Source organism: Microcebus murinus, chromosome X (genome assembly GCF_040939455.1).
Source record: "Microcebus murinus isolate Inina chromosome X, M.murinus_Inina_mat1.0, whole genome shotgun sequence".
In the NCBI taxonomy this organism is placed as follows: domain Eukaryota; kingdom Metazoa; phylum Chordata; class Mammalia; order Primates; family Cheirogaleidae; genus Microcebus; species Microcebus murinus.
Window position 1 is genome coordinate 5,408,630 of NC_134136.1, and position 13,691 is coordinate 5,422,320.

General features: G+C 39.7%; 1 protein-coding gene across 2 annotated transcripts in view; it reads left to right on the forward strand.

Annotated features, from left to right (window-relative positions):
- Positions 1-208: 208 nt before the first annotated feature.
- The window catches only part of OGT (O-linked N-acetylglucosamine (GlcNAc) transferase), a 40,375-nt gene continuing 26,892 nt past the window's right edge, over positions 209-13,691 (forward strand). The window contains exons 1-4 of one of the 2 annotated variants that reach the window (XM_012736183.2): positions 209-485; positions 3,443-3,623; positions 4,491-4,734; positions 11,476-11,544. In XM_012736183.2, the coding sequence (XP_012591637.1) occupies positions 449-485; positions 3,443-3,623; positions 4,491-4,734; positions 11,476-11,544 (531 nt within the window). In that variant the 5' untranslated portion in view covers positions 209-448. The remainder of the gene's footprint in view (positions 486-3,442; positions 3,624-4,490; positions 4,735-11,475; positions 11,545-13,691) is intronic. The other variant, XM_012736184.2, reaches the window with a different exon arrangement.

The following is a 13,691-nucleotide window of genomic DNA, read 5'->3' on the forward strand; positions in this document are numbered from 1 at the left end:
CTTGGGCACTCCAGTCCCAGAGAGTGCCCTAACCGGGAGTCGGGTTGACAGGGTTACTCGCATGCGCTCTTGACAACACACCGTGTTTGTCGCAATGGGCCCTGCGCGGAAGGCTACACAAGAGCTGCGACTTTGATTATACTGTAGTCATTTTGTTGGTAGCTTTGGTTACCGGGATACCTCCGCGCGGGTACTTGATTGTAACAGAAAGTAGTTCCGGCTCGTGTTGTTCGGCCGAGGAGCCGTCGCCGCCATTTCAAGACCGTGAGAGGTAGATGGCCAACTAGAGTTCCTAAGGTTCGAAGCCTGTAACTGCTGCCGCCGCCTAAGCCTTCCCAAGCACTGGTACGGCTGCTGCCCTTGTACTACTACCTCCAGGAACGTTCTTGCCGGTAGTGGCGGCAGCGGCAGTCAATCACCTCCTTCTCGCTCTCTCAAGAAGCTCCAGATGGCGTCTTCCGTGGGCAACGTGGCCGACAGCACAGGTACTGGTGTCCCGCTCTACCTAGGCAGGCGCCCCTTTGGGGGTCTCGCGCCGTTCTCTACTTCTCATCATTCCCTTCCCTCTAACCATCCCCCTTACATCGGTGACATTGCTGAGCTTTTCGTGGTCTACTGGCATCTGTTCGGGTTTTCTGCTGTCGTCTGCTCATCGAACATTTCCTCCTTGCTTGCTTCTTGCTTGTTTTCTTGCCTTTTTTTAATTTTACTCCCTAAATACGTCGCCTTCCACTCTCTCGGGACGCTTGTACCACACGTGCGCGCTTAGAATGCCTCGGAATGGACTGCACTGGAATCCCTGCCCTTTCACTCTCCTTCGCAACCGTTTTCTCCCCTAATTCTAGGTCGTCGCCGCCTCTTTTTTCCCTCCACCTCCTCCATCCCGTTCCCCTTAGCCAGATTGGGTTCTTCTCTGCTATTTCAGGGCGGGGGTTGCCATTCCGATGTAACCATATCCTCACTTTGCATCACCCGAGGACTAGCAAAAGCTCGTCGATGTGCTACAAGTAACCTCGGGAAGCGGGGACATTAAGCGGCACTTCGCTGGGCAGCGCCTTTCTGGTGTTTTTTTTTCGGTTGAGCGGTCCCCGTTGAGATTGGAAATTTCCAGGGATTCTCTTTGCCATCGCCCAATTCCACCCGCTGCCTCCAGCCTGGATTTCCCACCCTTCCCTCCCTCCCTGCATGTCCGCGGGGAACCACACCCTTTCCTTTGCGAGGTTGCCAGCCCTACGGTCCACTTCCTATCCTTGGGGGAGAAACCACCCTGGTGCTGTTGCTTTGGCGTTGACCACCCTGCCCGCCCGCCCAAGTCTCGCTTTGTGTTACTTTTCTCCATGTATTCCTCCGCCGCCGCCTCTGGGTCTTCCATCCCCATTCTTTAGCCCGGTATCTCTTTATTCATAGGGTGTATATATTTTTTTTTAAGTTTCCATCCCTGCTTGAAGAGTTTGTAAAGCAACTGGAGTGTAGCTGCAGAAGTAGAAGGGGTTGCCCTTTTAGACAATTCCGTCGCGAGCATTTGGTACTAAGAATTAGAAAACAACCAAATTATAGGAGTGTCCTTCAGCTGCCTTTCCATATTGAGGCTATTTGGGGCGGGAGGGGGTGGGGAATTAAGCTGCGGTTCTAAGGTTTCCCGCGAGGTTATTTTTTGGTTGTTTCTCACTTGAGATGTGTCAGGGATTTTAGTTGCTGTTTTGTGCTGTTACAGGTGAATCGTCAGTAGTATCTTATTCACAATTGTAGGGAGTGGGATTAATAATTACTACGTACTCATCTCCCCGCCCCCCTGCACCCCGGTCCCCGTGATTTTTCAAAGATTTAAGATTCCGTATCAGGTTTCCCTTTTCTTTATTATTTAGAGAAAGGGTCTCCCTCTGTCGCCCAGGCTGGAGTGCTGTGGCGCGATCATAGCTCACTGCAGCCTCGAACTCCTGGGCTCGTAGCTTGCACTTTTTTATGTGATATTTTGAGAAACTTGTCGTTTCAAGTGTTAAAATGACAGATAAACGGCTTTGAAAAGCGACAAAGTACCGTGTTAAAATAAGGAGCTAGGAAGTAACGGAGACTTGTCTAAAATGTTATTTTCTAGTTTCTATTAGAGCTATAACTTCCCCCAGATTTGGATGCAAATCTCTCTGCTCTTTGTGTTCGTGGTCAGCTGTGCATTCTGTCAGGAAATTTACTTTGCTTTCCCGAGTATCTAGAATACTCATCAGCCCTAATGATTGGGGAGCTAGGCTCAAATTTGAGCTTGTCACTGTAACCTTGGTGAAATTAAATAATTTGTCCATGGTTTCCTATTCCAACCCTTTAAAGTGCTGTGGTCGAATTCCCAGTAATGTATCACTGTTTTAAGTATTTGCAACTGAAACTTAGTTTTTTTACTTCTCTGGTCTTAATACCCTTTATGTATCTGAATTAAGTCACCTACTACATTTATTTATTCTGTTGCACTTTATCAAATATTTTATACTTCAGCATTTTCCTGTTCTTTTTACTTTTTTAACCATTGCAGTTGCAGGTAGCTGCTTGGTTTATGTAGGATTGGTTGCTATGGTCTTTATCCTTTAGTCAGTGCCAGAGCTCTTTGGAAAAGGTTAGTGCTAAACCAGCAAGGGTGGGATTTAGCTAATTTGGTCTTTTTGTGAATTGGGGATGGTAGAGGAGCAATATAATCTTGGGTCATTATTTGAAATGTTTGATGACCCCTTTAAATATCTCGGCTCTGGACAAATGAATTCATCTTGTTTATCAGCTGTTTTAAAAATAGCACCTTGACTTTTAGGTTTTTTCCCTTGGGCTTGTTTCTAGTGTTGCCCTTTTAAAAAATAAAAATTTAAGAAATATATAAACAGTATAATTTCAAGAGTTAAAAAACGCATCTGCTGCCCCCACTGAGGTTAAGAGATAGATTGTTGCCACAGATCCAACCGAGAACAAGGTACAGGATATTAAGTTTCTCAGTAGGCTACTCTGACTTTAAATCGTTGTGACCTTGCAAATCACATGTTTAATATTTTGTTTCTGTATGTTAACTAAAGTATAAAGAATAATGTTCAGTGACTCTTTAGGTACTATCTTATTATTTTTTTTACACAAATCATGTGTATAGAGCTCAGTGAATTTAGGTGCTGTCTATGATTTATAATTTAAAAGTACAAAGTATTTTTGCTCATTAAATGTAATCTCATTTGGAAGTTAATATTCCTTTCTAGTTTGAGGGAAAGTATTAATGGGTGAATTCTAAAAATGCCAATTCTGCACCTGATGTTAACTTGGAGATATAAATAACGTGCAGAACACTCTAGTGCTTTACATAATTTCAAGCATTTTCATCTTTAAGTTTAATATACCATATTTTTACATTTTTTTGGTTTGCATTTCTAACTTTTTGTTTTCCCCCCTCCTTCCCTCAAATGTTTTGATGATTCTCCAGAACCAACGAAACGTATGCTTTCCTTCCAAGGGTTAGCTGAGTTGGCACATCGAGAATATCAGGCAGGAGATTTTGAGGCAGCTGAAAGACACTGCATGCAGCTCTGGAGACAAGAGCCAGACAATACTGGTGTGCTTTTATTACTTTCATCTATACACTTCCAGTGTCGAAGGCTGGACAGGTAGGAGAAGTGTGTATGGGGGGGTACCTGCTGGTGATTGCTACCTCTGGTTGCTGAGCTTGAAAAATGATACTTAAATATTTGAACTGAAATTTTTCCAGTACTGGGTTTCAACTGAACAACCAAACCACGTCTTCTCTCTTGCCCACTTGTGACATGCCCAGCTGTCAGTATTTGCCCCTCCTTTTGTGGTGGTGGTTACATTATCAGTATGACTAGAAACCTTTGCTAGATTTTTTTCCACCTGGGTCTGCTACTTTATAAACTCAGTTCACATAATAAATTATTCTTGGTGTACATCTGAGCATCCAGTCTCACCTTTTAAGACTTGTCAAGCTTGAGGGACTGAAATGCTCAGAAATGATGGTTGTATATACTATGGTAGGAGATGCATGTGTGGTTCAAATTGCAAATGGAGTCATTAAATTGTTACAGTGTATTGCTTTTAGTTAATCAGTTGAATCAGTCAAAAGGGAAGAATTTGTGTTCTTGTCTTTTTAATAAATTGTTATTCTGGCATATTTAGACATTTAAAAATGCCTGTCATTAAATCTTAACAACTGGAAAGTGAGACTCATGCACATAGCATTTTCATTCTTGATCATGATTTCTAGTGTGGCAGTTTTGTAATATTAACTCTAGGAAAAACTTTATCTCATAAGAAAAAACTGTTCAATTTGAAATCTGGAATACTTCCACTTTCGAAAAACTTTGATTTCCAAAATGTTCCCTTTTATGCACTAGTTAAAAGATAATGTATTGTTATGTAATTAGCAATAGGATCTTCAGAAACTGAGTTGCATATGGGCCATACCTTCTTTTCTATAACATGCATACCCATGCATCAACACTTTTCACCTTTTCCAGATCTGCTCACTTTAGCACCCTGGCAATTAAGCAGAATCCCCTTTTGGCAGAAGCCTATTCAAACTTGGGAAACGTATACAAGGAAAGAGGGCAGTTGCAGGAAGCAATTGAACATTATCGACATGCGTTGCGTCTCAAACCTGATTTCATCGATGGTTATATTAACCTGGCAGCCGCCTTGGTAGCAGCAGGTGACATGGAAGGGGCAGTACAAGCTTATGTCTCTGCTCTTCAGTACAATCCTGTGAGTAAAATTTTTAATGGTTATTTTCCCCTCACAGAAACCCAGAAAGAAAACAGTTTGATACTTCAGACATTGAAATAGGTTTTTGTATGGAATAAAGTCAAGAGTTTAGAAATGTTTATGTACTTAAAATGATGAAATTGCCATTATGTTCATTTTTTTCTAGCAAGTTACATTAAAAAGCATAAAAATTGTTCTTACTGCAAGAAACTCATCAATTTTTTTATAATGCCCATAAAGCATAGGACACATAACATTGTTTCTTTGCACTGTTGTGATTAATTTTGGATAAATTCTGATAAGTGTTTGCAGCAGTTAATTGATTTTCAAGGAATGGTGGATATAGGGTCTTAACCTATAATATAGTTAAAACAAAATGCCAATATATGGATTAGTGACATGAAGCTAGGCTGTAAAATTTGGTCCTCAATATCGTGTTCTTTTTTTTCAACATAATTAGAAGTGGTAGAATTGAGGTGATACTATCTCCACCAGGCTTTTGATTGACTCTTTATTCTTTAATCTTTTTTTTTTTTTTTTTGGTCTAAGTTGCAGATGTGTTCTGGGGAACAAGTGAGGCCCAGTTGGCAGACATTAAGTACATACTGTGATTAGGGTCTCTGAAAGACATACAAAGACATAAGGCTTGCCCTCAAAACTTTAGGGAAAATAAATGTAAACTTAAGAGGTAAGTGATAAAGTGAAGGGTTATAGGAATCCAGAAAAAGTTTAAGAATATATTCCCAAGCCGTGTTGTTGACATTCAGTTTTGCAACCAACCTAGAAGTGGTTAATAATTATTAACTATTATAGGTACCATTTATTGAATGTCTACTATGTGCTCAGACACTGTGCTAATGGCTTCAGATGATTGGTCTTAGTTAATACTTGTAATGATCCTTCAAAGTAGATGGTATTATTGACAATTTTACCAATTTAAAAAAGCAAGGACTCGGGGATTATGCAACTTTCTTGGGATCATATAGCTAGTAATGGTGAAGTGGATATTAAAACCTGAGTCGGAATATCTTCAAAGCAAATGTTGAAATGAAAAGAAATAAAAGATAAAACTGGAATGATGTTCCCAGAGGGCACCCACCTCTCTAGGCAGCCCTTGAGCACAGTTTGAAAACCACTGATCATAGCCTGTTGTCCCTTAATCTCCATTTTATAGGTTAGGAAATTGTTTGTTTTTTTAATTTTTTTTTTTTTTTTTGGCTAGTCAAGTGAAGCAGTGGGAGTGGAGAGGAAATTGAAGTTTAATTTACTAGTTTGCTTAAAGATCTGAAATCACTTTTCATCATGATGTTTATTAACAATTATTTTTTCAGTTAATTTTGAGGGTTAAAATTTTTTTTAAAAGAATTCATTTCTTTTTTAATAGTTTTTAATGCATATAGATCTAAATTTGTGTGACTTTTTGTAATTTTTATTGCAGTACTATCTAGCTAGTTACCCACAGAAAGTTTTAGGGAAACCACAGGGTTTCCCTAGGTATGTGCTGCCACTGGGGCTTGGACTTCATTCTTCCCAAGGCTCAGGGCTCACCTGTGTATACCCGGTTGTCACAGTAAGTTCTTTCCCTTTATTAATCAGGGTCGTTTCCACTCTTCATTTGTTGATTGAGTGTAAAATCATTTGCACCCTCTTACACAGCAGCGGTCCTTACCAACTTTAACTCTGATCCTCTTGGCTCAAGTTTTCCAGTTGCTTGTGTAACAGAGCAGTCATTGCTACTGACAGTATACCAAATTGTAGGAGTATGTTGAGAAGGAGAAACTAAAGTGGGAGATGGAACCATGCTATTTAGTATCTAACCTGTTAAGCTCATCTTCATGCCCTACCAAAGAAGTGAGACAGTACTAAAATAAATCATGGGATTACCTCTTGAAGGCATTGAATGGCCTGTGTGTTCCTATCTGGTTCTATGTTTCTTACAGTGGAAAGTGTTACTTTATTTCTTTGTTCTTACTAGTAAGAATGAAAATTGGATTGTGCAAACTCCCTTGATTTCACCTAAATACACCATAGTGATCATGCTTTAATTTATTTCAGGATATTTACTGTTAACTATATTTAAACTTTGTGTCAAATGCCCATTGTCAGTTTGGGACTGACACTCTTTGAGTCTATTCCTTATGTTGTGTTCTTGTTGACGGTGCTTAAATGCATCTTTAGTGCATTGCGGGCCTGGATCATAGATGTAGTTGGCATTCTATGAAAAATGGTTAAGGAAACTCAGAGGTTATTTTGGTTTTGCAGCAGTGAAAGTAAGATGTTAAGGTAGTATTCTTGGTAAGGTAGTATTCTTGGCAACCTGTTTTCAGCTGTTTATCTTTTTAAGTTAATATGTCAGTTTGGGAGTTATTCTTTGTGACTTGATTATAGAAATTACTTTTAAGACATTGCTATTCATTTTTTTACATTCTGAATTGTCTTCCATAATGTTGGATGGCTTAATAATTTCATGAAAATTTTACTGCATCGTATTTGAAGGTGCCGTTGCACATGGTGTTCTTTCACATCATGGCTCCCTAGAGTTCCTATACCCAGCAATCTGTCTTATGAATTGTGTATAAAATTGTCCTTTGTATAGTGGCTATAAACCCTGAGTTGCTCTAAGTGGCTCTGTTTTTGAATCTATAAGTTGTTGAATCGTTGCTTCTGCTTTGATTGTGGATGCACGGAATTGAGAGCTGGCATCTTGACTATCGTGTGTTACTGTCATGTTATTTATTATTGTTGTGAGCCTCATTTATACAGCTGAACTATAGAAAACCATATATTTCTATTCTGCTCTGTTCTGCTTTTTGTTAAGGTTGCTGTGCAGATGTCACATTTAAATATTTGAGTACTTATTATGTGTACAATGCTTTGTTAGGAATTCAGGGAAAATTTGTGGGTTATAATATGTTACAATAAGAGATAGGACCTAGTCCATAAAGAAAAAAAAAGATATAAGTTCCTTGGATGATTATTGTTGGAGAGTATTAATCAGAAGATTTCCTTGAGTGGGTGCTTATAACCTAAGCATTCTGTAGGAAGGTAAATAGCAAGTAGACTTCCTTGGCTGAAGTGGTGAGTCAAGTAGTAACAAGAAGTGAATGTAGTAGAGGAGAGTCAATTGGAAGATTTGGAAAGAATAGAGAGGCTGAGGAGTTTGAATTTAATTTGAGAGGCAATTGAGAACTGTAGGTTTTTATCGACCTGATTTTACTTCATGTGTATGTATGTGTGTAGATGTTATGGGTGGGGGCAGGGTGGGGGACTCTAGGAGGAAAGGCAGGAAATAGATGCCATCTTAGGAGGAATAGTTTTATAGGAAAATCTTACTCATTTTTATCTCCTTACCTTTATTCATACTATTTTCCCCTGTTTACAATGCCCTCCTCCCTTGTCTTTTTTTTTTTTTTTTGAGACAGAGTCTTGCTTTGTTGCCCAGGCTAGAGCGCCGTGGCGTCAGCCTCGCTCACAGCAACCTCAAACTCCTGGGCTCAAGCAATCCTGCTGCCTCAGCTTCCCGAGTAGCTGGGAATACAGGCACGCACCACCATGCCTGGCTAATTTTTTTCTATATATATTAGTTGGCTAATTAATTTCTTTCTATTTACAGTAGAGATGGGGTCTCGCTCTTGCTCAGGCTGGTCTCGAACTCTTGACCTCGAGCAATCCGCCTGCCTCAGCCTCCCAGAGTGCTAGGATTACAGGCGTGAGCCACCGCGACTGGCCTTCATCTACTTCTCTTAAAATTCTTTGTTACTGTTTTGGCATGTAGTGTGTGTCTTGTCTTTCCACATAGATTGTAAGCTCCTTGTTGATAAAGATTTTATTAATTTCTTTCCCCTATAGTTCCAGGCATATTTTTGAATTGAATAAAGGTTTGCATGAAAGGTATTAACCTGGGATGGATAGAATGGCCCATAATTGGGAAATGTGATCCTTCATGTTTTGATTTGATAGATGATGCAGAATTTTATGGTCTTAGGTTTTGAACTTTTGGGGAGAATGATGATATCCTTGCATTTTCTAGAAATCAGCTGTTTTGGCACATAGGTTTGGATTCCCAAGCAGGAGAATTGGATTTCACTGTTATATTTAATATAATATGTTTTACCTCTTTCTAAAACTGCCCTACTACTTATAGTAATCTTTATTTTATGCTAATTTTGAAGATTTTTTAAAGTGTGAAACTTGGTTTATTGAGTAAGGGCAAGATAGATTTACAGAGCAAGATACATTTGCCCCCAGATGATGGATGGACCCCCCCCCCCCGCCCGTAGGACCTCCTGTCATAACAAGAGGGCCAAGATTATTTTTAACTATGAACATTGTATTAAACTACAGGGTAAAATTACACAACAGTTGGTTAAAATGTATAGTCATAACAGTCATGGTTGGAGAATTATTGCAAGACTTATTATAATGGCTTAGAAAAGGCATAGGAGTTGATAAAAATCCAAAGATGTATAACCACAATTATTAAGTAGTAGAAGAATTTACAAACAGATTGGATTATTCAGTCATAGTCTTCCAAAACAGAGAGGTAACCCTTTTATTTATTTTTGTTCTAGAATATAGATCCTGACCTTTTAAGTTTAGGAAAAAAATAGCCATACAAAGTAGATAGCAAGATTATAAAATTCATTACTTCTGAGAGAGAGTATAAATAGGGTTAGAAAGTGCTTAGACTAATCAGAGGAGAATAAGTCTTTAATAACATTAATGGTACCTATGATTTTGGTTTTTTTTTTTTTTTTTTTTTTTTGAGACAGAGTCTCACTTTGTTGCCCAGGCTAGAGTGAGTGCCGTGGTGTCAGCCTAGCTCACAGCAACTCAAACTCCTGGGCTCAAGCGATCCTTCTGCCTCAGCCTCCCTCTGCCTCAGCCTCCCGAGTAGCTGGGACTATAGGCATGCACCACCATGGCCGGCTAATTTTTTCTATATATTTTTAGTTGGCCAAATTAATTTCTTTCTATTTTTAGTAGATATGGGGTCTCTCACTTGCTCAGTCTGGTTTTGAACTCCTGACTTTGAGTGATCTGCCTGCCTGCCTCGGCCTCCCACAGTGCTAGGATTACAGGCGTGAGCCACCGCGCCCGGCCACCTATGATGTTTTGGGGATTAGTATTAGCCTTTTGTGCCTGAGGTCATGGAGACAACCATATTCTCCCAAAACATCAGTCATTGCTTGAGGGACGGCACTGAGTCAGGTAGGTCATAGAGCTGACCTAATATGGCCAACCATGATTGTTCTGTGGCAGTGTACTTTGGGCACACTTTTTTGTTCAGTTGATGGATGATGATAATACAATCACAAAAGCTATTTATCTGTAAAATCAACTGATTCTGGAAAGCATAATACAGTTGCAGAGAGAAAAATATATATGATAATTCGGCATAGTTGACACAATTTCACTTTCTAGGATGTAATTTAAGGCTCTTGTACCCATGGGGCCTTTGCAATGATAAGTATACTTGCTATTGCCATGGTCTCTGCCTGTGAACTGATGGATTTGACTAACAAAGGAAAAATAGAGCAAATAAAAATTTATGCTCACTGTTCTGATGAGTGTCTCATACTGATGAATGGACTGGTGAGTCAGATGACTAGCAACACAATTGAGCTGCTAATAAAAAGCAGAGTCAACTGCTTTTCATTATTCACCCACTCAACTCTAATGGCACTTAATACTAATGAGTAATCTAGTGGCAGGTGCCAGGATTGAGGCTTTGGTTGGATGGTAATCCTGCCTGATATTGAAAGGAAGTTAAGGTTTGTAAATATGTCTGACAGCATAAGGGTAGATTTGCTGATAGGTAATCACTTGCTAAATACTCTTTTGCTCACTGTGGAAAATTTTTGGTCCTTGATATAAGAGTGATTCATCATAGCCTTGAATAAAATAGTTGAACAAAAATTTGATAATTTTTTTAACATGACTGACATTTGGGGAGGGGAGAAGCTCTAGTAATGTCCCCAAACTCTTTTATCTGAAACTGGTAGGGCCAAATGCGTTTCAAAATAGAGAATTTTTAGGATTTTAGGAAGATAATACCATATATAAAACTCTCAGCCAGCTCTAAAGCAGCACCTTATAGTAAAACATATTTTTTTTTTTTTTTTTTTAGACAGAGTCTCGCTTTGTTGCCCAGGCTAGAGTGAGTGCCGTGGCATCAGCCTAGCTCACAGCAACCTCAATCTCCTGGGCTCGAGTGATCCTTCTGCCTCAGCCTCCCGGGTAGCTGGGACTACAGGCATGCGCCACCATGCCCGGCTAATTTTTTATATATATATCAGTTGGCCAATTAATTTATTTCTATTTATAGTAGAGACGGGGTCTCGCTCTTGCTCAGGCTGGTTTTGAACTCCTGACCTTGAGCAGTCCGCCCGCCTCGGCCTCCCAAGAGCTAGGATTACAGGCGTGAGCCACAGCGCCCGGCCAGTAAAACATATTTCTGCCACAAAATATAGGAGTATTTATACTAAGTGAGATAAATAAGTTTTATAAATAGCTTCATGTCTGTTAAGGTTAGATTTAACCATCAAATGAGTTTTTGGAACGTTTTTGGAATCTGGAATTTAGAATGAAGGATTGTGGTCCTGCACTTAAGTTGGTCAAGCAGTATCTTTGGTTGACAGAATAAAATGGCAGGGAGCTAGATGTGTAAAAATGATTTCAAGATATTTGTGATCGACAGAGCAGAGTATAATTAATGACAGAGTATCTCTGGGTTTCTAGGATTTGTACTGTGTTCGCAGTGACCTGGGGAACCTGCTCAAAGCCCTGGGTCGCTTGGAAGAAGCCAAGGTAGGTGTTTGATAGAACACATTTAGACATCAGTGTTATGAAAACTTGTACTTTTTGCCAAGTCTTCAACTCTTCATTGAGCTATCTTCACAAAACAGTCCTATGAAACTGAGGAAAACTGACGGCATGAATCGCCTCAGACTAGAGCAGGGCCAGGCTTTGGCATATCTGTTCTAAATCTGGGGGTAAAGCAAGAACCTGAACATTTTGGAGCCTTTCTGCTGAGCTAGATCATCTTTATAACAATGGGCTCCGTCATGATCTTATGTGGGAATAAATAACATTCCTTCAAATCTGAGGCTTGCCTGCTGGTGACAAGCAGAGCGCCTGTGATTTGGCTCAAGACTCCTATATGATGCAGGTGCCATTGAAAATGCTGCTCTTCTAAGTCCTTTGTGGCTTGTAAGTGGAGAAGAATTTCATCCAAATGTTACCCTGTAATGCTGGCATTTAAAATTCTTATTTAACCTTCCTCCCTTCATCTTCCTCACCCTTTTTTACAGTGGAAGAAAGGCTGTTAAAATGATTGCAAATTAATAATTGGAATGTCCTGCCCCTTCTTGTCCTCACTCCCTTCCTGAGTTCCTTTTTCCTCTTTTTCAATCCTGGTTGTCTACCTCCTTTTCTTTCTCATTTCCTTCTTTTATTCCTCCCTACCCCACTCCCTTAAAAAAAAAAAGTCAGAAGGACAAAGCTGGTTTGTTTGGGAAATGGACTGATCGAAAGAAAACTTGCCAAAGTGGAAAGGTGGCTTTTAGCATTCTGTGTTTTCAAATAATGAATTTGAACACCAGGTTGGGTTAATTAAAGCTTTTGGTATAATGTAAAATTAAATTTATAAATGCAGTTGTCTTGTTACAAGCCACCTTACGCAACCGCGCTGCAGGGGTGAGGAGTGGGGAGAAACCAGAATGCTTCTGAAACTCCCACCTGTTGCTCTGAGCCCCACGCGCATGCTAATGCGTGGAGTGTATGCGCAGCGTAGCTGTCTGTTTGACTGCTTTGTCCAGGGAGGGAGAAGGCTTTTCAGCACCATCTAATGTTAAAAAGGCACTAGTTTTGAGTGCATAGCTCATAAATTCTGCTGACACTTTGGATTAACCTTATGTAGGTTTCCAGCTAATGAATTGTAATTGATTTCAATCTTAGCCGATAAATCTAATTGGTAATTTATAGGACAAATATTTGATCAGCTCCTATTAATTGTCACCCCACCAAGCGGACAGCTAACATGAATTGCACTTCACTGCGGCTTTAGAGATCGGTTTAGGCTGAGACGTTGCGCCTGCCTTAGGTTGCTGACTTCTTTATTTCAGAGCTCTGGAGACACCTAGTTTGAAAAATGTTATTCTGTTTTTTGTGAGAATTTAGTAAACAAGAAAATACTCTTGAGTGAAATGCAATGTATTTCTTTTGTAATCAGTGCATTTGAAAATTCAAGCCAGCATATTCCTAGTAGATGGAAGCAAAATTAAGTTGTCTTTGTAGAAAATGAAGAGCCTTTCTTCCAGCAAAAATCCCTGCTGTATGCAATAGCCCTGATTAACCCTCTCCCTTCTGCATGTTTCCCATGTTACAGACTTGAGACTGTCCTCATTCCCATATGTAATAGACATCCAAAGAATTTCAATTGCTTTGTTGAACTTTTACTAATGATCTTGTTTTTATTTTCTCTCTTGTTTTTGGTTTTTCACCATTGATATTGTATTTAGAAGGTTTCAGGTGGGTGAAACCTCCTATTCCATGCGTAAGGTGCCTCGCTGAAGGGAGCTCGAGGCCTGGATCTAGGGCAGACACACAACCTCCTCCTCCTCTTCCAGCAAGGAACGCACCGAAAAGTCACATGATGAGAAATATGGTAACGGGTTTGTAACTGCCACAGCAAAACAATTTGCCTCCATGCCTGAATCTTCTGTCTTGTGGCTTCAGAAACAGCTTAAAATAATTTTATTTACAAGCAAGTTATTTAAGAGAATGTTTTATACTATAGCCACAATTCTGTCAAAGATAAGTAAAAGTTAATTAAGATATTAAAAATTATTAGAGATAATTTACTTAGTAAAAGCTTCTAACTCTTCTTGTTGTTCATTTTTTTTCCTTTTTCTTCTTTGTTTGGATTGCAGCATTCTGCTCTTCTGATGATGCGC